Source organism: Hakea prostrata, chromosome 10 (genome assembly GCF_041222555.1).
Source record: "Hakea prostrata isolate BN-2017 chromosome 10, UWA_Hpros_2, whole genome shotgun sequence".
Taxonomy (NCBI): domain Eukaryota; kingdom Viridiplantae; phylum Streptophyta; class Magnoliopsida; order Proteales; family Proteaceae; genus Hakea; species Hakea prostrata.
The window spans coordinates 26,106,806-26,131,924 of NC_142609.1; the positions used below are offsets into that span (position 1 = coordinate 26,106,806).

Below are 25,119 nucleotides of genomic sequence, written 5' to 3' on the forward strand. Positions count from 1 at the left end.
AGAAATCAATCAAAGGAATAATCTCGGAAATATAATCAGAGTATAATCAGAGAAAGTAACTAGAGTGTAGCGGAAAATAACTCTATGGGTTCAAATGCGGAGAGTAGATCAAAACTCTAAAGTAAGTCTAAAGCTATTACATCAGGAATAAACTAAGAACATAAAGAAAATTCTTCTATTCTTCCATGGGCTCTTCTTCTTCTTCTTCAATCTTCATCTTCTTCGCCTAGGGTTTATGCTCCTATAACTTTGGATCAGCATCTAACTCAAGATCCCATCGGCGAATGAGACGATGTCTGCTACTATCAATAGGAGCCATCAGTGTGGTCCACACCGATGATGTCCGTAGCTGTCCATATAAGGAAGGGTCCTCCGTACTAGCGCACGGGATCTCTTCCGAACCTGCAAGGTCATTTAAAAACATATCCCCCAAAGGGTGAGCTCAAAAGAACTCAACAAGTAGTTCAATTCACAATATACAACTACAAGCAGTTCAAAGAAAACATGATGCAATGATATAAGACAATGAATGAAAGTATGCTTCTAACTCTAAGTATGTTGGTCTCTATTGGCAGACACGCCTTAAGATAAAACACCATACTCCTTTGGGTAGGTCTTAAATCACTCTCCCTCACGGCTCTGATGCACGTCTTTTGGGTTCTCCGGTGGTAATTGGATCCTTCATCCATCTCGGACATTCTATGGCTGGGGTTTAGGTCAACACTATCACTCACAACCATTGGTCTGAGTATTGGTGCGTGTCAGGGTTAATACCTAGCCCAATGCAAGTCATCTACTGAGTCACATCTACTCAGAGTCGGATATCTCCCTTCCGAGCACTAGACAGTCTGTTCCAGTATGATAGCCTCCCTTTTGTGCCTATGCAGTCTGCTCCAATATCTCCCTCCCTGGAGTCACCGTCTCCCTCTCGGATAATTCCTAACATATCAAAGCATGTATTTTTGCATATTGTGAGTGAAAGCACTCACCTTATATCCAACTTCACAAACTCTAAATAAGAGATCAAAGAGCAAGTTCAAAATCAGCAAAATAACCCTAAACAAACAGGTAGAGAGTATAAGGAACAAACCCTAATGATCGGAGATGAAACGGAGGCAAAATGGAGCAAAGTTGCTGTCACAGACACCTTTGGTCGATTTGGTTGGAAACTCTTCAAACAACATCGGAACACTCCGAAATTAATAGGAAAAATTCTAAAATAACATATAGAGACTATTTATGATCTAAACATCAAACAAGGCCATTAGAATATAAATCCAATAAATCACCTAATAGGCTTGATCTGCGGATTCTCACGGAAAGGCTAGAATGAATGGAGATTCATTCTAAAGATAAGAAAATAGTAGATTATGCATAGAAAATAACTTAGGAACATATCTAACATAGATTAGAATCAAATAATTACAGTAAGAGTAAATTATGGACTCATGCTAGATCAAAATGGTGAAAACACACCTTATTGTCTAAAGGAGTAGAGTGAATGGGAATTCACTCTAAGACTATGAGTATCAGAGACTAGATCATTACATTAGTGTAAGACCTTCCTCACAATCATAACAAGTAGTAGAAACAGTAGAGAGAGTAAATCAATGAAGTATTGGATTGAATACTAACCTTGTAGAAGAAGATCAATGGAGGAACTTTGCTTGGATGCTTGGAATCAACCTTGGGCTTGAAGAGGAGGCTCTAGGGTTCTTCTCACGTTCTCCAAAAGTTAAGAGGCAAAGTGGTTAGGTTTAGTCCGAAGTTACATATAAATAGTACTTCAAAACCTTAAACTTCCAAAAATAAACAATTCTATCCGAGGCTTGCTTTGGTCGATTGGATCAACCAAAGGTTCCCCCCTGCAAATTACTGAATTTTGGTTTCCAAAAGCCAAAACCACCACTTGGGTCCTCAACTAACTTAAGGAAAGGTCTTACCTGAATTCATAGGACCTTCCGAAGGTGTCCACACTGTACTCAAGGTCCATCTTCCAAATCCATCATCATTTAGGTTACATCTTCTTCCAAAATCCAACAAGGTTTCCATAATGGGACCTTCACTATCAATCTCCATTGGTTCTAGGTCAGAGCCAATGGGTTCAACAGAGAGGGTCCACAGCTGCCTTCTACCTTGACTTCGGGTCTTCAGACCTACAACATAGATTTCCAGATTAGGGTTGGTGTGGGATTTCATAGGGGTTATGCTCATGGTTGGAGATCTCGCTCTCGAGCGAGATCTCGCCACTCAGAATATCAAGATCTCGACCGAGATGGTGAGATCTCGGTCAAGATATGCCAAAAAATTGGCGGTAGTCTCGGTAGCCCATCTCGGTGAGTTTTGGGGCTCTGGTTGGGCTGAAACTTGGTATTTAGCCTATTTAAGGCCTTTTGAACACATTGATGGCCTTAGATTTGTGAGAAAATAACCCTGACTATGTCTCCTACATCGACCCTATGTGTAAAACCAAAATTCTGTGAAATGCAAGGTTAGAGTCTTAGAGAATAGAGATTATAGATATAGAGTTAGAGTCTTAGAGAGTTAGAGACAACATGTAATGTAATTATGTAAAGATATCAAGTAATTCAAGACTTCAAGAGTTCAAGTTAATGAGTTATCATTTATCAACCATCAAGTATCAAATACAAATATACAAATACAAATATACAATAACATTACACATCAAGTATTCAAGTCAACAAGTGATCAAAGTTCAAACTTCAAACTATCAAAGATTCAAAGTAATAAATTGTTAAATGTCTTCAAAATTTTACAACCATAAGAATTAAGAAGATTACAACTTACAACTTACAACTTACAACTTACAACTTACAACTTACAAGACTAAGAGTATCACTCGACATTCCACATCAATTGATTCTGAATGGTGGCCACATATGACTCCCAAGTCAATTGATCACTGAAGTATGTCACATATCGGTTTATATGATCATTATATGTTTGCATGTCAGAATACTGGAGGAATAGCAGTTTGGGATAACCGTCAATCGTGGGTGGGTGAAAGAGCCATTGTTGTTGTTCATATAGTTGTTGAGTATTTGGGTATGGGTTTCCAAACCACTCATTTAACAACCCACCTTCACTCCCATATGCATACTCTCCAGGTGAAGGGTCTTGAGGAATAGTATGACCCCCATAAGAAGAATACCCACTGTAATCCGAGCCGGTCTTTGTGATCCCCATATTGGTACCCCGATGACGAGCTCTGCTGTTGTGAATCACTCGATCTAGGCTCATGCTTCCCATGTTCAATTCAAGATCATGCATGCTTGCATCATCATTCGGTTGCCCCTGCCCCTGCTTTGATATGCTCTTCCTACTCCTACTATAAGTCCGAGAGATGGGGGAACTGTGGCTCACATGTGTCGGATGACTCGGACCTGGTGGAGGTGAGTCAGGTAACTCCCTTTGTTGCGCCGCCGACTTCCACCGGAAACACGACCAGCCTGACTGCCTCTATGACTCGAACTCGATGTCTGATTTGGGCCACTTGGCCGTCTGGTATCATCGGCATCATCATCTGAATCCCCACTACTAGTTGTCACCTCAGTTGTTTGAAGTCGACCAGGTGGCTCCACAAATGGTACAGTTGATCCTTCTGATGTCGCTACAGCAGCCGACCCTCATCAGAAGATAGGTGCTCAGCAACAGCATCTGGGTCCATAGCAGCAGCAATGGTAGGATCAGGCTGCCCTTCTGGCCCATCCAGCACTAGGCCACCTCGATCCCTAACCCACTGATATATGACATCATCTTCCTCATCTTCTGCGGGGGGCTCGTGGAATATATCAGTCAACTCAATCGGTTCACGATTGTCGTCATCTATATTATCTTGTATGTGCCTTACTCTCAATCTCTTGTTGTAATGCACATACACCAAGTTCTCTAGCCTCTTACTCCCCAATCTGTTCCGTACCTTACTATGGATGAGCGAGAAGGTGCTCTAGTTCCTCTCGCAACCAGAGGATGAGCAAGTCTGTGAGAGTACTTTAATTGCTATGTCCCTGAGATTTGGCGCACTAATTCCATATAGAAACCACCAGTCAGCTGCATAACCAAAAATAAGAATGCATTAGGCAAGTAAATTTTTATATTTATATAACTTATCAGTTATCATTTATAGAGTTATAGTCTATAGACTTTTAGACTTAATGACTTATAGAGTAGTGAACTATTTACCAGGATCAGTTTTTTTCCTAGTTGCAACTGCAAAAGGCTTTCCAAAACTCCCAGAGGCATCCCTGAACTCCCTAATCTGTACACCAATTCTTCAATTATTGTATTATGTATATGCTTAATGCACTAATGCAAGAAGTTGAAGAAACAATTGAATAAGTTCTCACCTCTCCATTAATTGTCCCTTGCATGACGGGATTTGACACAAGCTTCTCCACCACCTCTTGCACCGCAGTCATCAACTTTACATCAAGCCCCAGATCATTCTTGTAATGGTACTTTGGGTTGAGGTAGTAAGCTTGCATTGTGGAAATAAAAAATTTGGTTAGTGACTTAGTGATTTGGTTGTTTACTAACTTACTTGTTTATAAATTATAAGTTATAAGTTATAACAAATAAAGAATTTAAATTAAAGTATACAACAAAAACTTAAAGACTTAAAAGTGACTCACCAACCAAGTGCAAAGGATGCATCAAGTGCATCTCCCATCTATTATCGATGATCCTCTCGTAGGATTTGAAGGTGCTAGGGGCAGCAGCTCTAACCAATTCTTTCGTTTGCTGGAGGGCAGCATATATGTGGGGCATTGTGGGCTTCTTCTCCGAATCCACCATCCTTAAAACAAACACAATAGGCTCTATAATGCCTAGTGTCCTATTCAGCTGCCTCCAAAAGGAATCATCAACAATGGTTTGTTGGGCTAGTACTGCATCAGGATGGCTAGATCCACGCCAACCAAACCACTCCTCACTTGTAAACATGTGCCGAAGACCCACCACTTTCTTTTGGAAGCTTTTCAGAGCTACGTGGCGAATCTAGTCAATTCAGGTTTGACTAGATCACCCTTACAGTGGTTCCTCATCATCTTTAGCACATAACCATGGTTATAAATAAAATTACTTACCCTTCTAGCCCTCTCAACCACAGTATTGATTGACTTTCTTTTCCCCAAGTCCTTCAACATAACATCAATCGAATGAGCAGCACATGGTGTCCAAAAGAGGTGGATCCTGCTGCTCTTCTTCCTCATCAACATTTCACCAGCTTTTTTGAAGTTTGCACCATTATCTGTGACAATTTGGACAACATTCTTTGTCCCTACCTCGAGGACCACCTCCCTAAAAAGCTTGTAAAGGTAGTCAGCATCTTTGATCTTATCTGAGGCATCCACTGACTTGAGGAAGGATGTGTTTTCATTGGAGCTCACCATGAAATTAATGATGGACTGTCTAGTAGGACCAGTCCATCCATTAGCCATCACAGTAACACCATATATACTCCATTTTTCTTTTAATAAACCAATGTATTCATCCACCTCCTGCTTTACCTTAGGTAAATATTTATTCATTACTTCCCAAGCTGTTGGGCCTTTAACCCCTACACATGCCCTAGCAATTGCATTGATCATCCCCTGATAGTATGGTGTTTTGGCTACATTGGGTGCAATGTTGTTATAGAGCATGAATTTGCTGATTGATAACCTAGCTTCCTCCTCCCTACTGCCTTCTCTACCTCCAGCAAACATATAGGGAATGCTTCTTTGATAGATGTCTTGTTGGTTGAAGAGGGAGGGGTCTTGGTCAAATGTGGAATCATAATGTGTAGTCTTCCTCCTCCTCCTTTCGGTCCTCTCAGTCTCAGTTCCCTGAAAACTATGTCTAGGTGGCATACCCGAACCACCTGCTCCCCTTGTTTGTTCATATTGCCTCACACTATCAACATGTAAGGACTGTCTGCTAGCTTCCATTGCAGCCTTCATTTGTCTCCATTCGGCTCGTGACTCAAGACCCATAACCCTCCTCTTTTCATCATCGCTTGACTCCTCATCAACATCAAGAGTAGGTCTAGATAGCACTGTATCCTCAAATTCCCTTTGTTTTTGTGCCATCTCTTCCTTTTTTTGTTTCTGTCCCCTTAAAGTTGCTGCAATTGCTTTTTGCACTTCATAAGGAACGCTGGGACACTTGGCAACATCTTTATAACCACCAGCCAAATGTTGCTTTAATCTGGTTGAACCACTAGAATTCAAAGTCTTAAGGCAATACTTGCATCGGGATTTCTTCTTGTCAGCAGTCAGTGGATCCCCATGTTGCCAAACAATGTCCTGAGTCCCACTACCAGTGCCGCCACTCCCACTAGTTGCCGTTTAAGATTCAAATGTACAGCACTGAAAGTCTGAAATACATACATGAATCATGAATATTCCCAAATAATCATTAGAATAATTTTTAGATACATAAAAACATGTAAAAGTAATTTATAAAACAACAAAACACACACTTTGTTCTAAGATAACATATATACACTGCTCAAACAAGCATGTTAGTATTTTTAAAATAAACTACATAATATGAGCATCATTTAAAAAAAAAAAACAGATAAATTTTTAATAACATATTATTTTTTATAATTATTTTATGAAAAATAATTTATAAAACAACAAAACAGACACTTTGTTCTAAGATAACATATATACAATGCTCAATAAGACATGTTTGTATTTTTAAAATAAACTACATAATATAAGCATCATTTAAAAAAAAAACACAGATAATTTTTTAATAAATTATTTTTCATAATTATTTTATTTAATTATTTAAATAAAAAAATACAGCAAGCATGATAATTCAAAATATCAATACATGAGATTGTAGCCCTCTAAATGTAGTTTAACATAAATAATAATCACATTCATATCATAAGTATTTATTTATAATCTTTAATTTTAATTTTTTAGATAATATATTTTTTAAATACGAAAATTCAAAAAAAAATTAATAACAGAAAATTAATTTTTTTTCCATGAAAGTGTAGATCAAAGCTTGAACATCAACATATATTTATATCACACTCATACAATCATTATAGAACCTTGTATTTGAAAAAAAATCAAATTTGGGGGAAAATCTTACATTTCTTGAAGATCCCTTGAAATATGCTTGAATCACTACAAATATGCTTCAATTTGTTGTTGTAGATGAGTTGATGATGTTGCTATTTTGAATCCCCAACAAATTCCGGCCAAATTCCGGCAAAAAATGGAGTTTTCCGGCCAATTTTGGTGATCCAACGAGATAGAGGAGAGAGAGAGGCGAGATATGCCTCTCTCGAGCGAGACAAGGCCTTTAAAAAGGCTTTAAAGAAGAAAAAATCCCACCGTTAGCGAGATCTCGAGCAAGATCTGCAATCTCGCAGATCTCGCCAGAGATCTCGTCTCGCCTCTCTAAAAAGGCGAGATATCTTGCGAGATCTCCCACCATGGTTGTGCTGCAATGTAAGGGAGGGGCTGGGGAGGGTTCTTGGCTGCTGTACTTGCTAGATGGAATGAAGGTGTTGTGATTGCTAGGATGTGCTAGACTTCAAGAACTCTTACTGAATTGACTGAAAAAATCTTCCTAAATCCGCCATGGTTGCCATGGCACTCCCAAGAAGACCACGACCTTGTTTGCCCCCAAACAGAAATTCTTTGTCATCAATTCAAGTTATCTTACAATAAAGTAGGGTGTGCTATTTATAGCCTTAAAGGTGGAGGGATTAGACTTGGACTCTAATTAAGAAACCTAACTTGACTCAACTAGGGAATTAGAAACTAATTCAACTAGGGTTTTCCTTTATAAGTTAGAAACCCTTTACAAATAAATAATATCCACATAAATAAAAGAACTTAACTTCAAATAAAAGAGCTAATTATCCATAAAGAGTCCTACTTAAAAGAAAGGCTCCTTGTGATGTGACACAAGCTAATGAGGGACAAAATAGAGGAGCAAGAAGGATTAGAAAATAAGGGGAAAGAAGGGGAAACCTGAAAAAATAAGACTTGAAGGCGCGGAAGAAGGAGAATAACAATCACAAGAAGAAGAAGAGAAAAGGTGAGAGAGGAGGGGCTGGCTAAAGCGTCAATTCATTTTTTTTCCTATTCCATCCCCAATTAGCTGAATACAAGTGTCTAAATAATTTAAAGGTCATTCCTTCATATGAAAACAACTATAGTAGTACTTTTTGTAACTTAAACTAACAAAAAAACTTATCGTTCTAGTACTCTTGGAAATTTAAAACTAATTAAAACTGATCCGATAACTAGGACTTCAAAATGGAATTGGACTCATAAGAATAAAACAGAACTTCTGAAAATAAAACCATCTAATTTGGGCTGGAAAATGACAAAATTGCCCCTTTTTGGAGCCCTGGGTGCACCACCTTGGTGCCCAAACCAGGGTTTCAGCCAGGGGGTTACCCTTGGTTACATCAGCAAGACACTAAACCTAATCTCCCTTAGCCACAAGCCTAAAATCCCTTTATACCTATACCCATACCCATTCCCAGTTTTGAATCTGACCCTGTAGCCAGGTTACTGGTCCTATAGTTCATTGTTCTTAAGCCTGACACTCCCATCTTAGGAACTCTTTGTGTACTTGAGACCCTAATTCCTCCAGAAATCTTCCATAAGATAGCTGGCTCTCAGAGAGAGGATTCTGAGGAACCCAATTTTAGTTTTTAATATCAAAACTCAGAACCTACAATTTGGTTTACATCAGGCTTGCTTCAAGTTTGTGCATCCTACATAACAGGCTTGTAAGATCCTGAAATATGGGTGTCTCTTGGGCTCTGATCAGGTCCAAAAATGAGATCAATTGTACTTACCAAAAATCTCAATCAGTTTCTGAAATGGTAAATTAATATGTTAACTTGAATGGAGAAAAGAGCTAGATCTGATTAGTTGCGGAGAGCAAAACAAAAACGGAGTACTAGCAGCTCTTGTAGAAAACACAATAAATTGGTCATCTCTATGCTGTATTCTTCAAATTTCAAAGGCATATGTGGAAGATTCTTGTTTTCTATTGACATCACCAGATCCTCAAAGTAGTACTTGCCACTATTAAAGATGGCGTGACACCTTAATAGGGATGGTTTTGGGTGAACAAAATTGGTATTTTAGGATGACAAAGATCCCTAGGTTGTTGGATCTATTTAGTAAATTGTATCTTGTGCTTGTACTTGGAAAAAATTAGGGGAGGGGTTAGGTTTTTAACAATCAGATAGATGGGATAGATTTGGGAACTTTAGGGTTTTGGAATATGAGAGACATCCTAGGTGGGATGGGATGGGATGGGATGGGAAAGCATTCAGATAGAAGGGATAGATTAGGGTTTTATCAATTAGGAAAAGGTGGGAAAGGTTAGGGCTTTAACAAGCCTAAATGGGAGGTTTGAGAGGTTTACAGTTCTCTTTTCTTTTTTTTTTTTTTTTTTTGGGGGGGGGGGGGGGGGAAGGAAGAGGGAAGCTTGGGGTAGTCTTGGATGGTTCCTTGGTGAATTCTTCAATGCTTTCTCCTTTCTTGATCTTCTTTCTTTTCTCTCTTTGTTTTTCTTTGTTTCTTTCTTATCTCTCTTTGTTTTTCTTTCTTCCTTTCTTTTCTCTCTTTCTTTTTCCTTTTTCTTCTTTCTTTCTTTCTTTTTTTTTTTTTTTGGCTGCCGTAAGATCAAGAGTAGGGAAGACTTGGGGGGGGGGGGGGTGTGAAGGCTTGCTTTTGCATGACATGGGAGGGGTTGGGAGTTGAGATCTCACGACAAGGGGGGAAAGGGGCCTCCAGTGGAAGGGGGAGGGTTGAAGGAGGTATTGCGATGGAGGGGACAGGTGGGGAGGGCTTGCATGGCTTAGAGAAGAAGAACGCGGGGCTAGAATGGAAGGGGAGGGGCCTGGGATGTACTTACAGGTGTAGGAGAATGCTGACTGCTGTTAGCTCATTTTAAGAAGATGAAGATGGAAACTAGGAATTAAACTCAAAGAACCTCTCAGCCCATGTGTTGAGGTAGATTCTCATGACTCCAAGCCTTTAATTTTTATTCATTTTCAACTCCATTCTTTACAAGGAGGTGGGGGGGGGGCTATAAATACCCTTACATTGAAAAAAAAGTTAGACTTGGAGTGGATCTTGAAAACCTAATTGGAGTCAACTACTTCTAAGTTGTAAAAAATAAAAATATTAAATATATAAATAAAATAATAATAATAATAATAAAAATCTTCAAAAACACTAGCAAAACTAATTGCCAACTAAGTGAAAACTAGGCCCCCAAGAAATAACTAGTAATTAGAGCCATCTTCCTTTGTTCCAATCTTCTATCTCGAGAAGCGAGCGAACCTGTGTAGAACAAAATAAAATAATAATTATCTAGTAGGAATCTTGCAAATAGATTCTAACTAGGACTCTCAATTAATTTGATTAAAGAAAACAAAATATTTCTAAACTCCTTATTCGGCAAGGAATCTAACTGGACTTAGGAGACCCTAAGGAGGGGGTATGAAATTGACCAAAATGCCCCTTAATGCATTTGGCCGTCCCTAGTTGCCATTCGTCCAAGGGCCTTTTTTGGGCTGAATTTTCAAGGCTCCATGGGCCTACTGACCCTTGTTACATGAGCTCTTCCCTTCTTGGAAGGGTTAATCTCCTGATTAATGTGTCTATCATATACTTTGTATCAATTCTCTATGATGTTAAGTGTGAACTCATCTTTGCATTATGCGGTGAGGAGGAAGTAGCATGTGAGCTGCTACTGGCACTGCTCCTAGACAACTCTGGCACAAATGGAGTATAAGGAATTCAGCCTTTGAGCTTATGAATCTTCCCTTTAAAGAACCTTGCGGAAGGACAAGTTCGAAATACTCATGCTTAAAGTTTGCCTTTATGACTTGGAACCTCCTATATTCTTGGCTTCCATTGGTGCAGACATCTTAGTCCTGTTGCTGTGGATGTCTTGAGTGCCTATTTTAGTTTTCTTGTTCTTCCTTTCTCCCTCTATGTCAACCTTGATAGATTGGTATATTGTGTAATCTGATTCTTTCAAGAAGCTATTTGGGAACAAGGGTAGAGTTGGTGTTGCATGGGATATGGGTTGGTGTTACTTTGAATCTTGTGGATTGCCTCCCTTTGTATTTAGGTCAAGAGCATAGTGACCTTATAATAGGGGAGGCACTTCTCTAAGCACCTCTTCAGCTAATGTTATTGTTTCCGCCATGTCTTTGTAAGTTGTGATAGCACTATCACCAATTCCTTCATCAAGGGCTTGAGTCTTCTCCTTTTCTTCTACTGTATCAATCTTGAAGTCTTTCTTAACCTCTTTTGGCTCACTTTAGTAGGCGTTGGCAGCGTCTTTTTACTTTCCGCTATTTCATCAAGGACATGCGATAGCGATAGGGCCTGAGATCACAATATTATGCTACATTGAGGAGAGGAGGAGAGAGAGAATTAGGGTTGATTAGGGGTTATAAATAGGGGTAAGATGTGAGGAGTAGTTATGGATTATTTTATGTGAGTGTTTGGGCAGCCGTAGGCTGAGGGGCAGCAATGTGCTGCAGGGGTGACTGACACCATTGTAACCAGATTATCTTGCTTATTGTTATTCTTCATTCATTTTAGTAATCAAACATTATTAGTTTTTGTTCTCGATTCACGAGTTCCTAACAGCCTAGTAGTTTTTTGAACATTCCGCCTCATCGAAGAAGTCTTATAGGGTTGCTTCTAGAAAGGACTTCTTCAAGAGATAGTTGGTGTTTTTCAAAGTCAACTCCCCTTTTATGAGGGTACTCCCAAGAAAAGTGATCATTTTTGTAGTATCTAGAGTTACTGTTGTTACTGTAATATGCCCCTTGTAGTCTATTGTAGGAAGTTGTGAAAAAATTTAGGTTTCGGTGTGTGGTGGATCCCTCTGATGGACAATACTCTAATTGTGATGTAACCCTTGAACATAATCACTAAATTAACATGGCTTGATAAGCTCTCCCCGAGTGGGTGGTGAGTGATGAGAAGCCTTTCTTTATCTTCAAACTGGTCATATAATGGATTCTCATTTGATTTTTTTTTATATGATTATCCTTGTTTCTCTCTCTTCTGTACTAATCCTTTTGTTTTTTCCTTTAGATTTAGAGAACTTTTGATGGTATTGTTGTTGGAGTTAGTGGGTTTGTTGGTGTTGCCTAGCTTGGTATTCTTATGGGAAAAATAGGTGGCTCAGAGCTCCTGACATCTTCCAAGTATTAAGTTTAGTGGCTTCATACCTTATCCTTCACCATGTGTTGTCCCATTGTACACGGGCATATCCCACCAAATGGCCATATGATCTCCTCATCTTACTATACTTCGATAAGTAGTGTCCATCAAAATAGCAGTCTAGATCATATAGTCACTTGTAGAAAACTTGAAGGTTGTTAATGCCATCATAAGCTCCAACTCATAAATCTCTGAAGGCCTTTGTGGCTGCATTATCCCTTTGTGAATAAAATGGAAGTAGCCTCTAGTTGGTTTCTCCATGCTCGGGCTACTACTGATTTATCTATCTTTGGTTGTGGATGCTTCTTCTAGCTCTGGGTGTTACTAGATCATCTAGCTCTGATACTAATTGATGGAACTCAGGTTTTCGGTTAGTTTTCAAGATCCTCTCAAAGTGAACCAGCTACTGATTGGGCTATCTCTAACGTTAGGATCATATAAATGGGGATGGTCTTTAGTGAAGTAAATGGGTAACTTTAGGATAACTGTTGAAATATAAATTTAGTAGGTTTACTTTCAATATTTTGGGTTTCCTTGTTTAGGGTAGATTTACTAGGATTTTGTTTTTCTTGTAAGATTCCCACATTAGGAAGATTTGGTTTGTTCTGTATTTGGTAAGTTTTCAGTATAAATAGAGTTCTTACTGTGTCCTTCAACCACAAGTCAAGATCTCTCCAACTTTTCCAACATGGTATCAGAGCCAACGTTGATCCATCACTGAGCAATAGCTTCACCATTGGCCCTTTCTCCTCTTCTCTCTTAGTCACAAAAACTCTGTTTGCTCTCCACAGTGTCAATTTGACTTTTGCCTTTTGGATAATTGACTCTAAGGCAACCGACCATATGATTTATTCATCTTCCTTGATTCATACTTATTCCTTTACTCCTTTGACTCAGGTTGTTTGAATCATGGTTATCAAAGCGTCCGCCTAGGCGGCCACGGCAAAGCGGTTTTTGAACCGCTTAAATTGTGACCGCTTAACTAACGAGCTGATTTCTTGCAGTTTTTTTGCTTTGTCACTACTGCTTTGCCGCCTAGAAGCTAAAGCAACCGCTTTTTTTATGTTTTGTAATTTGTGCATATTATTATTATTATTTTTTTTAATCATAATTTATTCTACAATGTCGTATATAAATTTAAATATGTGAGCCATTTTGGAATCGAGGCCCAATTTGCAAATGAACTCTGAGGCCCAAAGTGCCTGTCGGCAAGAGAATGTGAAGCATGAGCCATATTCAACATTGATAATCAATGAATCATTAAATAAACAATGACTTGGAAATCGGAATAATGAGATGTATTAATTTATCATGTCGGCACTGTTTGGTTAAAAAAGGGAAAATGGATACGTCAATTCTGATTCCAATTCGAATATTATTCATATATATTTAACAAAAAAGTCATGTTAAAATAATTTGTAAAATAGTTTCACTAAACTATATATGAATAATATTGTTATTCATAATTGTGATTCTTGAATGTTTTTTTTATTTTTATTTTTATGAATGTGATCGTTGAATGTTTGTTTAGTACTTTAGTTTATTATAAAAAGTATTTATATTAAAAAGTAGTTATATTAAAAATATTGACTAAACCGCTTTTGTGCTTTATTGTCGCCTAAGCGCCGCTTAGTCGCTTAATTGCTTAATTGCCAAAGACGAAGCCCCAGTTGCTTTGCCGTTTTAATATCCATGGTTTGCATGGCTAATGAGTAACTTTCTCCTATGTGTGCGTGGGGATCCATTATTTGTTCGCCATCTCTTACCATATCTTTTGTTTTTGCATATTCCTAAGTTTTCGGCGAACCTTTTATCTATTAGTAGCCTTACTCGTGATATTTCTACAAAACAATCTTTTATACTTCTCACGATTTGTAAACAAGGTGTAAAATTGGCAGTGGCAGACAGAAAGGGGGGCTCTCCTTATTGGACAAGTCTCCACCTATGGCCTCAAGTTTCGCCTCTCTTGCACTTTTTAGTTTATTGCAATGGCATTGTCGTCTTGGCTATTTCCCTTTACCTGTTTTGTCCAAGTTATTTTCTGGTCTAATTAAAAGGTGTAATTTGAATGATTTTCATTGTGAATTTTGCATTCTAGCTAAACAGAATAGACATGTTTACTCTATTTCATACCATCGTAGCCCTATTCCTTTTTCAACCATTCATTTTGATGTTTGGGATCCTTCTCAGACCGTGTCTTTGTTTGGTTATTGGTGGTTTGTTACCCTTATCATCTATTGCACTAACACCACACAAGTTTACTTCACCAAAAAAGGGACATTTTCTCATGTTTCTAGAATTTTCATAATATGGTTAGGACTTAGTTTGGGGCTACGCTGCCACAGTCAAAATCATTTGTATGGATAAAGGGATTATGTACATTGGTTAAACATTCCCTTCTTACCTCGCTCAACCATGGCATCATACACCAGATCAGTTGTGTCGGCACTTCACCTCAAAATGGGGTTTTCGAAGCAAGAATATACATCTACTTGTGCTAGCATGTTCCATTATGTTTAATATGCATGTGCCTCCCGGCTTTAGGGTGAAAAGGTTAAAATTGCAGCTTATCTGATTGACCAAATGCCTTCCCAAGTCTTAAACCAACATTCTCCTTTAAGGTTATTTTAGGGACAGCAGCCTTTACAGTACCACCTTAGGTATGTTGCTATGTTTTTATCCGAAATCACCATGTTCATGGTAAGTTGGATCCTCGTGGTTTACGGTGCATTTTCTTATGTTATCATCCTACACAAAAGGGGTATAAGTATTATCATCTTAATTCTTATTGTTTCTTTGTCTCTATGGATGTTGCATTCTAGGAACAAGTTCCTTTCTTTTCCGGGAGACTCTTAGTGAAGAGGTTCCAATGTTAATTCCTCCTTTCGATATTCATCCTGAGTTTCCTGGAGATGACCCTCTTGTGGAAGATGGAGTGACCGAATAGGAATAGCTGGTGGGTGATGTGCAGGGGGAGCCTAGACCTTTGAAAACTTATCAATGAAAGCAACGGGTGATGCCTTATGGACTGAGCCGGTTGGAAGCTTCGATTCCTAGTCCTGAAGAGTTTGTTCCTCCAAGTGGATTTGTCTCTGACCCTTCTTTTGATCCTACTTTAGACTTGCCAATTGCATTGAGAAAGCAGCCATGAACTTGCCCCAAACATCATATTTCCAATTATATTCCATGCCAATCCCTATCTCAAGAATTTTAAAGTTTAATTTTTTGTTTGTCTTCTACTTTTGTTCGTAACAGTTGGCAGAAAGCATTATTCCACTTACACTAGAAGGAGGCTATGGATGAGGAAATGTGAGCTCTGCAAAAAAACAAAACGTGGGAGTTGATGACTCTTCCTGCAGGAAAGTGGATTGTTGGGTGTAAATGGGTGTTTGTGATCAAGCACAAGGCAAATGAGATTGTTAAGAGGTACAAGGCAAGATTGGTGGTCAAAGGCTTTACTTAGACTTTTGGCATTGACTCCTAGGAGAAGTTTACCCTGTTGCCAAGATAAACACAATTTCGAACTATTCTTTCATGTGTAGTGAATAAAGGATGGAGTCTATAACAGTTAGATGTGAAGAATGCTTTTTTGCATGGACAACTTCAAGAGGAGGCATACATAGATGTGCCATATGGGTACTACTACTACTAAGGCTCATGGGAAAGTGTGCAAGTTGAAGAGGACATTGTATGGGCTGAAGCAATCTCCAAGAGTGTGGTTTGGAAGGTTTTGTGAGGCCATGATCTCTAATGGCTATTATCAGAGCAATGAAGAACACACCTTATTCATCAAAAGAGATGGTTCCCACACTACTATACTTCTAGTATATGTAGATAATATTGTGTTCACAGGTAGCATTGAAAAAGAAATTTCAGCTTTAAAGACTTTTTTGGGGACTAAGTTTGAGATAAAGGATATGGGCAAACTTAGGCATTTCTTTGGGTTAGAGCTTGAGTATTCAGCCGGTGTCTCTCTCTTAGAGGAAGTATACTTCGGATTTACTAAAAGAGACTAGGACATTAGGCTGTAGGCCTGAGACTCTTGTTGAGCCTAATCTAAGCTTTAAGGCAAAAGAAGGAGAACCAGTTGATAAGATAGGCTATCAAAAGTTGGTTGGGAAGTTGATATATTTGTCACACACCAGACCGGATGTCACATATGGAGTTGGTCTTATCAGTCAATGTATGCATGATCCTTATTCTTCACATCTAGATGTTGTATACCGGATGTTGAGATATTTGAAGGCTACTTCAAGGAAAGGCATTTTTTATTTCAACTCATGGACACCTTAGAGTTGAGGCATACCCAGATGCAGATTGAGCAGGATGTCCAGATGAGAGGAGGTCTTCCTCTGGCTGTTGTGCGTATGTAGGAGGCAATTTGTAGCTTGGAGAAGCAAAAAAACAAGTAATAGTTGTGTGATCTAGTGTTGAAGCAGAATTTAGGGCTTTAGCTCAAGGTATTTGTGAGGTATTGTGGTTGAAGGTACTTCTTCAGGAGCTTGGGATAGATTTAGAGGTGCTTATATAGCTTTGTCTTTGGATAGCAAGTCCAGGAGGAGACCGCCCGAGAGAACCGCACCGAAAAGAGAGACCGACCACCGGGAGACTCGGCGAGAATACAAGGGCAACCGGGGCCCACCGGGGGAGGGCCCAATTGGGTGAAACGGATTTAGCATTTAAGGCCGAACACGGGGGCCAGGATTGTCAAAACAACCAGATGATCAAGTCTAACCCTAGTGTGAAACCGAAATGAGAGGATTAGGGAATGCAATGTTATACAACATGTAAATAGAACCTTAAAGCATATAAATGAAAACAAGAATATCAAATGCACAACAACAAAGTTAAAACCACCAAGAGACACAACTCAATTTTCAAGAATAAAATAATAACAACCATGAAGCATATAAGCATTAAACATAAACAAAGACAAGGAGAAGATTGACCCTGTTGTAGAGCTAAGAGAGTGCAAGTGAAAATCAGCCAAAACCACAAAAAGGCAAAAATAAGAGTCCGGCGAGACCGGGCGAGATATGGCGAGATATAGTGAGATAGGCGAGATATGGCGAGTCTCGGCGAGATATTCCAACTCGCAGGTCTCGACCTCCATCTCGTCTCGCCAATGTGAAAAAACGAGATATCTCGCGAGATCTCCCACCATGAGCAAGTCAGCAATCAGCACAGCTCATAATCCAGTACAGCATGACAAGACCAAGCATGTGGAGATTGACAGGCACTTCATCAAGGAAAAGGTTGAGAGGACTGGACTGGTTCAGATTACCTTTGTTACCTCAGATAATCAGTTGGGCATGATAAATGTCTATGCTCTAATTTGAGGGTGAGTGTTGAAATATAGATTTAGTAGGTTTACTTTCCATATTTGGGATTTTCTTGTTTAGGGTAGATTTACTAGGATTTTATTTTTCTTGTAAGATTCCCACACTAGGAAGATTTGGATTGTTTTGTGTTGGTAAGTTTTAACTATAAATAGAGCTTCTGCTGTCTCCTTTAGACACAAGTCAGGATTTCTCCAACTCTTCCAACAATAACAAAGATCCTTAAGGTGGTTGGATCTATTTGGGAAGTTGTGTCTTGTGTATGGCGATTAGGGTGGGGTTATGGTTTTAACAATCAAATAGATGGGATAGATTTGGGAGATTTAGGGTTTTGGGATATCCAAAGACACCCTAGGTGGGATGGGGTGGGAAAATAATCAGATAGAAGGGATGGATTAGGGTTTCATCAATTTAGGAAAAGGATGGGAAAGGTTGGGGTTTTGACAAGCCTAAATGGGAAAGGTTTGAGAGGCCTACAGTTAGGGGGAAAGGAAGAGGGAAGCTTGTGGTTGGGGCTTGGGTTATTCTTGGATGGTTCTTAGATGAATTCTTTCATTCTTTATCCTTTCTTTCTTTGTCTTACTTTTTCTCTTTTCTCTCTTTCTTTTCTTCTTCCTTTCTTTTTTTTTTTTGGCTGCCACAAGATCATGGAAGGGAAGAGAGGGATGGGAGAGGGTGAAGGGTTGCTGCTGCAAGACTTGGGAGCAGTAGGGGAGTTGGCATCTTGCTGTCACAAGATCCAGATGAGGGGGAAAGGGGCCTGTAATGAAAGGGGAGGGGTGCGGGAGGTCTTGCGATGGAGGGAAGGGGTGGGGGAGGGCTTGCGTGGCCTTGAAAGGAAGAAGGTGGGGGCTGGGGTGTACTTACAGGTGTAGGATAATGGTGGCTGCTGTTAGCTCACTGGAAGAAGATGAAGATGGATGCTGGGAATTGCAGAAAACTCAGAAAACCTCTCAGGCTAGGTCATGAGGTAGCTTCCCACGACTCCAAGCCTATTCATCTTCAACTCCCTTATGTACAAGGAGGTGGGGGGCTAAAAATAGCCTTAGTTTGAAGAAATTATACTTGGACTGCATCTTGAAAACCTGATTGGACTCATCTTCTTGTAACGACAAAAAAAAAGGAGAAGAAAAAAAGTATATTCAAAAACACTTGCAAAACTAATAACTAAGTGACAACTAGGACCACAAGAAATAAAATAAAACAACTATTATATAGAAGGAATCTTGCAAATAGACTCTCACATAGATTAGGACTCTCATTATCTTTACTTAACATGATCAATTAAGAAAACAAGTGAGTTCTAGAATCTAGACTCCTCATGAGGGAAGGAATCTAACTGGCCCAAAGGAGGGGCATGAAAAATGACCAAAACACCCCTTAGGGCATTCAGCAAGCCCTAGCTGTTGTATGTCCATGGGCCTCCATGGGCCTGCTGACCCTTATTACATTACATGGTAGAGCTCTATTTGCTGAGAAAACGATAAATATATTATGAAAACTTTTTCTGAAATCTTCTAATTAAACTCTTGCTGTTGTATCATCATCATATTCTGCTTTTATATTATATATGATAAACAAAACTAGTCCTTTTTGCTTACTAATGTGTAAAATATTTCCTAGCCTGGATGTTTCACCAATTTTTTTTCTTTTCCCCTTCTTTGCTTCTTTGTACTCTTTCCTGTTTCCTTTCTAAGTATTCGTTGATTACATTCACCCTAGGTATCACTCACTTCTTGGCTTGCTTAAAGTCCTCATTAGCAAAGCCCGTTCTTGCAATTACTTAAAGTTGTTGGATAAGCACTGTCCAGCTCCAGGTTTAGATGAAAGTACAAATATAAATGTTGGATCATCTGAGGTGAACAAGTTGCACACAAATTTACTTGATAAAAGTCGTATGGGGTTACAGACAAACTGCAGTCTTTGGAAGGAACTAGATTGCCATGTCAATAGACCACAACAGAACAAACTTTGCAAGACTCCAGATGTCTCTGACTGTCAGGTTGAGATAAATGGACACTACTCTCATAAATGCCAAGTTGTCTCTTTTTTATGGTCTATTTGTAGGATTATAGTTCCTCCTGATTTGCTTGGAGCTCCTTCTAATTGGAGAATATTAAGGAGAAATATTTCAAAGTTTGTTTCTTTACGAAGGTTTGAAAATTTCAGCTTAAGGCAGTGTATGCATGGATTGAAGACATCAAGTTTCCCTTTTCTATCAGATAAGAAGTTTTTGTGCTTTTTTAGTAATGATGTTATAAAAGATGAGTCAGTCAGATGTGCAAATATTCGTGAGGGAATCAACGGATTAAGTGACGCCGAAGGTACTCTGAAAAATAGGGTTTTGGAAAGCTGGATATATTGGTTCTTTAATTATTTAGTCATGCCCATCTTGTATGCCAATTTCTATGTTACTGAAAGTGATCAGGGGAAGCAAGAGATTTTTTATTATCGAAAGCCAATTTGGGAGAAAGTGACCCATACAGCCGTTGCTTCATTGGGAAAACGAAGCTATCATTTGTTGGACAATACATCTTTAAGATATATTTTAAGTACAAGAAAATTTGGTTTTTCCAAAGTCAGATTTTGTCCCAAAGAACATGGAGTGAGGGTCCTAGCAAATCTAAAAGCACCATCAAAGGTACCCCTACAAGGTTTCTTGCAGGACTGCTCTCATGGAATGCAGGAAAAAGTGGATATTCATTCAAAGCTGATGAAATTTGTTTTTTTCAAGTCCGTGAATAATGTGCTTCGTGATTTGCATGTCGTTCTGAAAGGGATACAAATGAAATGTCCAGAGAAATTGGGTTCATCGGTATTTGACTATACTGGAGTCTACCGAAAGCTTTGTCCATTTCTTATTGGTTTGAAAAATGAATCCGGGAGCTTGCCTAAATTATTTGTTGTCATATGTGATGTTTCTAAGGCATTTGACTCTGTTGATCAGGATATATTACTTACTGTAATGAAGGATGTCATTCTCAGCGATGAATATCTTGTAGATCAGTATGCTCAGGTTTTTTCTGCAAAGAAGTCTTTAGGATTCCGTGTTAACCAAATTTTGTCAGATCAAAATATCAGCAAAGCTGTTTCAAAAATTGCACCCTCTTTCACTTCAAATCCATTGCCGAGTGTCCTTATTAATCAGGTATGTCTTTCAAATACTCATGGACTACTAACCTTGTTTCACATAGCATAGATTTCAGTGCTTTCTTAGTTGTATCTTTATTTCTTCTCTTACAATAAGTGCATGGGATGATGCATTTTTGTAATATCTCCTCATTCCTTATCAATATGTTGATAATTTAAGGTTAATATAGATAGGCCTATACTGAATTTAGGCATAATAACACATCCCTCCGCTGTTAATTTAAGTTTTTTTCGGCTGGATCCTTGATGTTTGATGTAAATCAGACTCAACCCAAAAAAATCACTTTTTGTATCTTGCCCCCTATGATACTCAGAAATGTTCAGATAAGGACACGCTGTCAAATTTGGATGATTGCTGCTAGTGAATAATTTTGTCTGACAAAAATGCCCTTCTAGTTAAATAATTTTTTAATTAAAATAATCACACAGGGGAATATTTCTAATCTTCTTCCCCAGTTCATGTACAGGAAACCCTGAGGTTTGGAGGGTTTAAACTTCACTATCTCTTCTCTTCATCATCTTCTTCTACTGCTGAAACCTGGTTGAATCAAACCTGCAACTGTTAACACAAAATGAAAACCTATTGCTTGATAACTGCTATGGTTTCTAGCAACATGCTGCCTTTTGGTTTCTATGGAACAAATTGAAGCTCCAGTTGAAAGCCGCATGGTATGGTATTAACAAACGAAGTTCGAGCTACCAAATTTCTATTATCACAAACCCTCTTCCTTCTGCTTCTTCCAAAATCCACTAAGAAACCTCATCCACCTCTACAGTTCTGATTATTTTCTTCTTTCCCAATTTCTATCAGCAAAAACTCAAGTTTGAGTCCTTATCGATTTCTTGTTCTCATTTTTCTAAAATACTAGGACCCCTTTAGTTCTCTCTTCAACGGTAAACCCAGATTCTGACACTCAGTGACCGTTTATCTCAAATCACCCCTACCCTAGTCATGGATAAAAGTTCTAACGGTTTTAATACTAAACCAAATTGTTGCTATGCCTAATCTCATGCTGCAGATCAAGCTAGTGCAAAACCATAAGTAAATGAAACATTGAACCAAAGATCTTGAGGTTTGTGCACATGTTTGTGGTTTCCATTTTGAGCAAGATTTCCTCATCCAGGTTTGTTTGATGCAAATTAAAGAGATGCATTTTTGGGGTATCCACTGTCAAGTTGCCAGAAAGTTCTAAAAGCGTATGTAGTTTCAAAGGTATGCAGAGATGCTGCAGAGTAATAACTTACATAAAAAATGGTCATCGCAGTGCCACTAAACCATCAAATTAAATCGGCAGACTTCCATGTTTTCCTATCAAAAAACCATGATTAGCTGTTAGTCTCTTCCTCGAACAACTCATTGAAATTGAAATAATCCAAGTCATGGAGGTAAAAAAGGGTTTCTTAGCCAGTGGATTTTGGAAGAAGCAAAAGGAAGAACTGGAGTGAGAAATGAAGTATGAAAACTGAGTTCCCTGCTGTATTTTAGAGGAGTTGCAGGTAAGGGAGGAGAAAGAAGGAAGGCATTTGTGTCATTCTATCTATCAAGAGTAAAATGGTCGTAAAAAATACTCAAATCATGTCAGTTTTAGTAACTAATAGCCAATTTTAACAGACTGGGCTTTTTCTTGTTAAGAGTTGGAATCACAGGGGAACCAGATGCAAATTACTATTTACTTTAATCAAATTTGACTTAGTCTGACCTTAGGGGGTCCACTTGAGAAAAACAAAAGACCCTTAATTTGGATATACAGGTCTTCGCCAACTGACATACACTCCTAAAAGTGAAGGTTTAATTTACCAATATAAACTTCTTCCTTAGTAGGTGTAAAAAGGAAAATGACCTAACTACCCATTACATATTGGTCCCTGTCTTCAACTCCACTAAAAGCGAAGGTTTAATTTACCAATATAAACTTCTTACTTAGTTAGGGTAAAAAGGAAAATGACCTCACTGCCCATTACACCCCAAATGTATACCTCTTTTTCCATACTGGTCTCTGTCTTCAACTCCACCAACCTTATGCTTGTGTTTATCATTTTTATGTCCATGCAGCTGCAACTTTTCTCATTTGTCTTTAACTCCACCCACTTACAACTTTCATGTCCAAGTTCCACCCAAGCTCCGGGCCTTTGCAACCCAACAGAGCTTCATAGCATCATGATCCAACTTCAACTCAACCAAGCTCTTTGCTACATGTGTGAGAAAGTGGTAATGGGGGAATCATAGGCACATTCTCATCATCTGATGAATCCCATGTCAAATTTGGGTCATAGTCATGCAGATAAATTACTCAATCACAAACAAGGAATCATTGATCAAGCCAGGGTTGAGATGTCTTCATTCTCATGCTACAAGTCCAAGACTGGAATGACTAGCAATGGAAGAAAGGAAGGCTTTCTGTCTTGTTTAACCTTCAGAATCTGCATCTAGTTCTAAAACTGGACCAGGAATTGGGGTAGGTGTTGCACTGCCACTAGGACTGGAGGGGTCTTTTTTGTAGATGTCTTCTGCTCCTAAAACATTTTGCGCATTAGGTTAACAATTTCTTGAAATGAGGAGAATGGGATATGTAACTGCAATGCAGTTTTGACTTTTGAGAACCTGTACCGAAGAGAAGAGAAGAGAGGAATGTGAGAGAGGATGAAGAGGAGAGGGAGATTGTGCAAGCTAGGCTCCCCCTGATCCATATTATCATTATAGTCTCTCAATCGAAGATAGTCTGGGGAAACTTCCCTAAACTGGTTACACAGAAAGAAAAGGCAAATATTGATTTCAAAAATAGAAACTATCCTAGAATGGGGTTGCTTTTCAACCAGGACAAAAGGGAAAGGTATCAATTAATAACAATATAACATTTATCTACCAACTTGAAGGGGAGTGTTAATGTGAGCCTTGAGAGTATTTTGGGTTCATACCTAACTATATTTAGTCATAGTGAACTATTTGTAATTTCCCTGTTTCTCTTGTAATAAATAGAACTTGTCTGTGCTCGCACAACAGATAAGCTGTAATTCTCATTTTTCTCCAATTCTCTCATTATCAACAGTTCCTGTTTTGGTTTACTGTGGGTGTTGAGGCTACATTAATTTTATCTCTACATGCAAACACTAATTTAAATGAAAAATATAACAGCAGCTAACACTAACTACTAATGGAATACAGTTTTGCTTCCTCTTAACCATATTTTATGCCCACTAAGTGTCCGTTGGACCAAAGGCCCCATGCATGGACCCAGGGCTTATTTCTACTAAACTTACTCAACTTCAGTTGTTTTTCTGCATAATCTTTTGTTTGTCATATGATGCTCTTTAGCATTTTCTTACAATTTTATTTGTCAAACTTCCTAGGTCAGTAGTAGAAATATAAGAAAGAAGGAGCTTTATCATAATCTTGAAGAGCATGTAAAGCGCAACGTGCTGCAAATTGGTCAGCAATTCTACTTGCAAAAAGTTGGTATACCTCAAGGAAGCATTCTGTCTTCTCTTCTTTGCTCCTATTATTATGGCCATATGGAGAGGAATGTTTTATTTCCTTATCTTAATAAAATTTGTCACCCTGGAATTTTTTATACCAAAGGGAATTTACCTGTGGAGTATAATCCTGAGAATGGGAGTAGTAGCGTTCAAGGTGGCTCCAGCTCACAATCCTCCAACTATATGCTAATCAGGTTCGTTGATGACTTCTTCTTCTTGTCAACGTCGAAGAAGGTGGCAAATGGCTTCTTTACCAGGTTAAAACGAGGATTTCATGAGTACAACTGCGTCATGAATGAAAAGAAATTCTGTATGAATTTTGAGCCTGATCATATTTCAAGGTTTTCATCGAACAGAATGTATGTTGGTGAAGATGGTATATCATTTCTTCCATGGAGTGGTTTGCTTATTAACTGTTGCACTTTGGAAATTCAGGCAGACTACACAAGGTTCTATTTACTTACAACTTGAGTTTCTTCTTATCTCATGTTAATGGTTGAATACCACTTGTGGATTGTCATAAGAAAATGCAGGTCAAGAATTTAGCATTCTAGTTGTCTTTCTAGCCCCAGCCACATGGGCAGTGTTTATTCTTTTTTCTTTTTTTGGGTAGAAGAATAGTGTTTATTCTGCTTCCAGAAGACCATAGGTTGAATATGGCCACGAGTATTTGCTAGAAGTAAATGTTGGCTTGTTTTCTCTTGAACCTTGTTTATCTTGTTGATCCTTGACCTGCCAATCTATGTTTTGTTTAGTTACATAGTCAATTTAATGACTTTGGTGTGCTTACCCAGCCCAGGCTGTGGTAATTTTTCCTACTCTGGAAGTTACCTTGTTTAACTATTTTCATCCTCAAAATTACTAAAATTATGTACTCAGAAGACTTTTTCTTGGGCACCATTGACCAG

General features: G+C 38.6%; 1 protein-coding gene across 1 annotated transcript in view; it reads left to right on the plus strand.

The window, feature by feature from the left end:
- Nucleotides 1-25,119, plus strand: part of LOC149002369 (telomerase reverse transcriptase-like) — a 38,635-nt gene that overhangs the window by 11,296 nt on the left and 2,220 nt on the right. The window contains exons 3-4 of the mRNA XM_089136386.1: nt 19,310-20,735; nt 24,086-24,660. Coding sequence (XP_088992512.1) covers nt 19,310-20,735; nt 24,086-24,660 — 2,001 coding nt within the window. The remainder of the gene's footprint in view (nt 1-19,309; nt 20,736-24,085; nt 24,661-25,119) is intronic.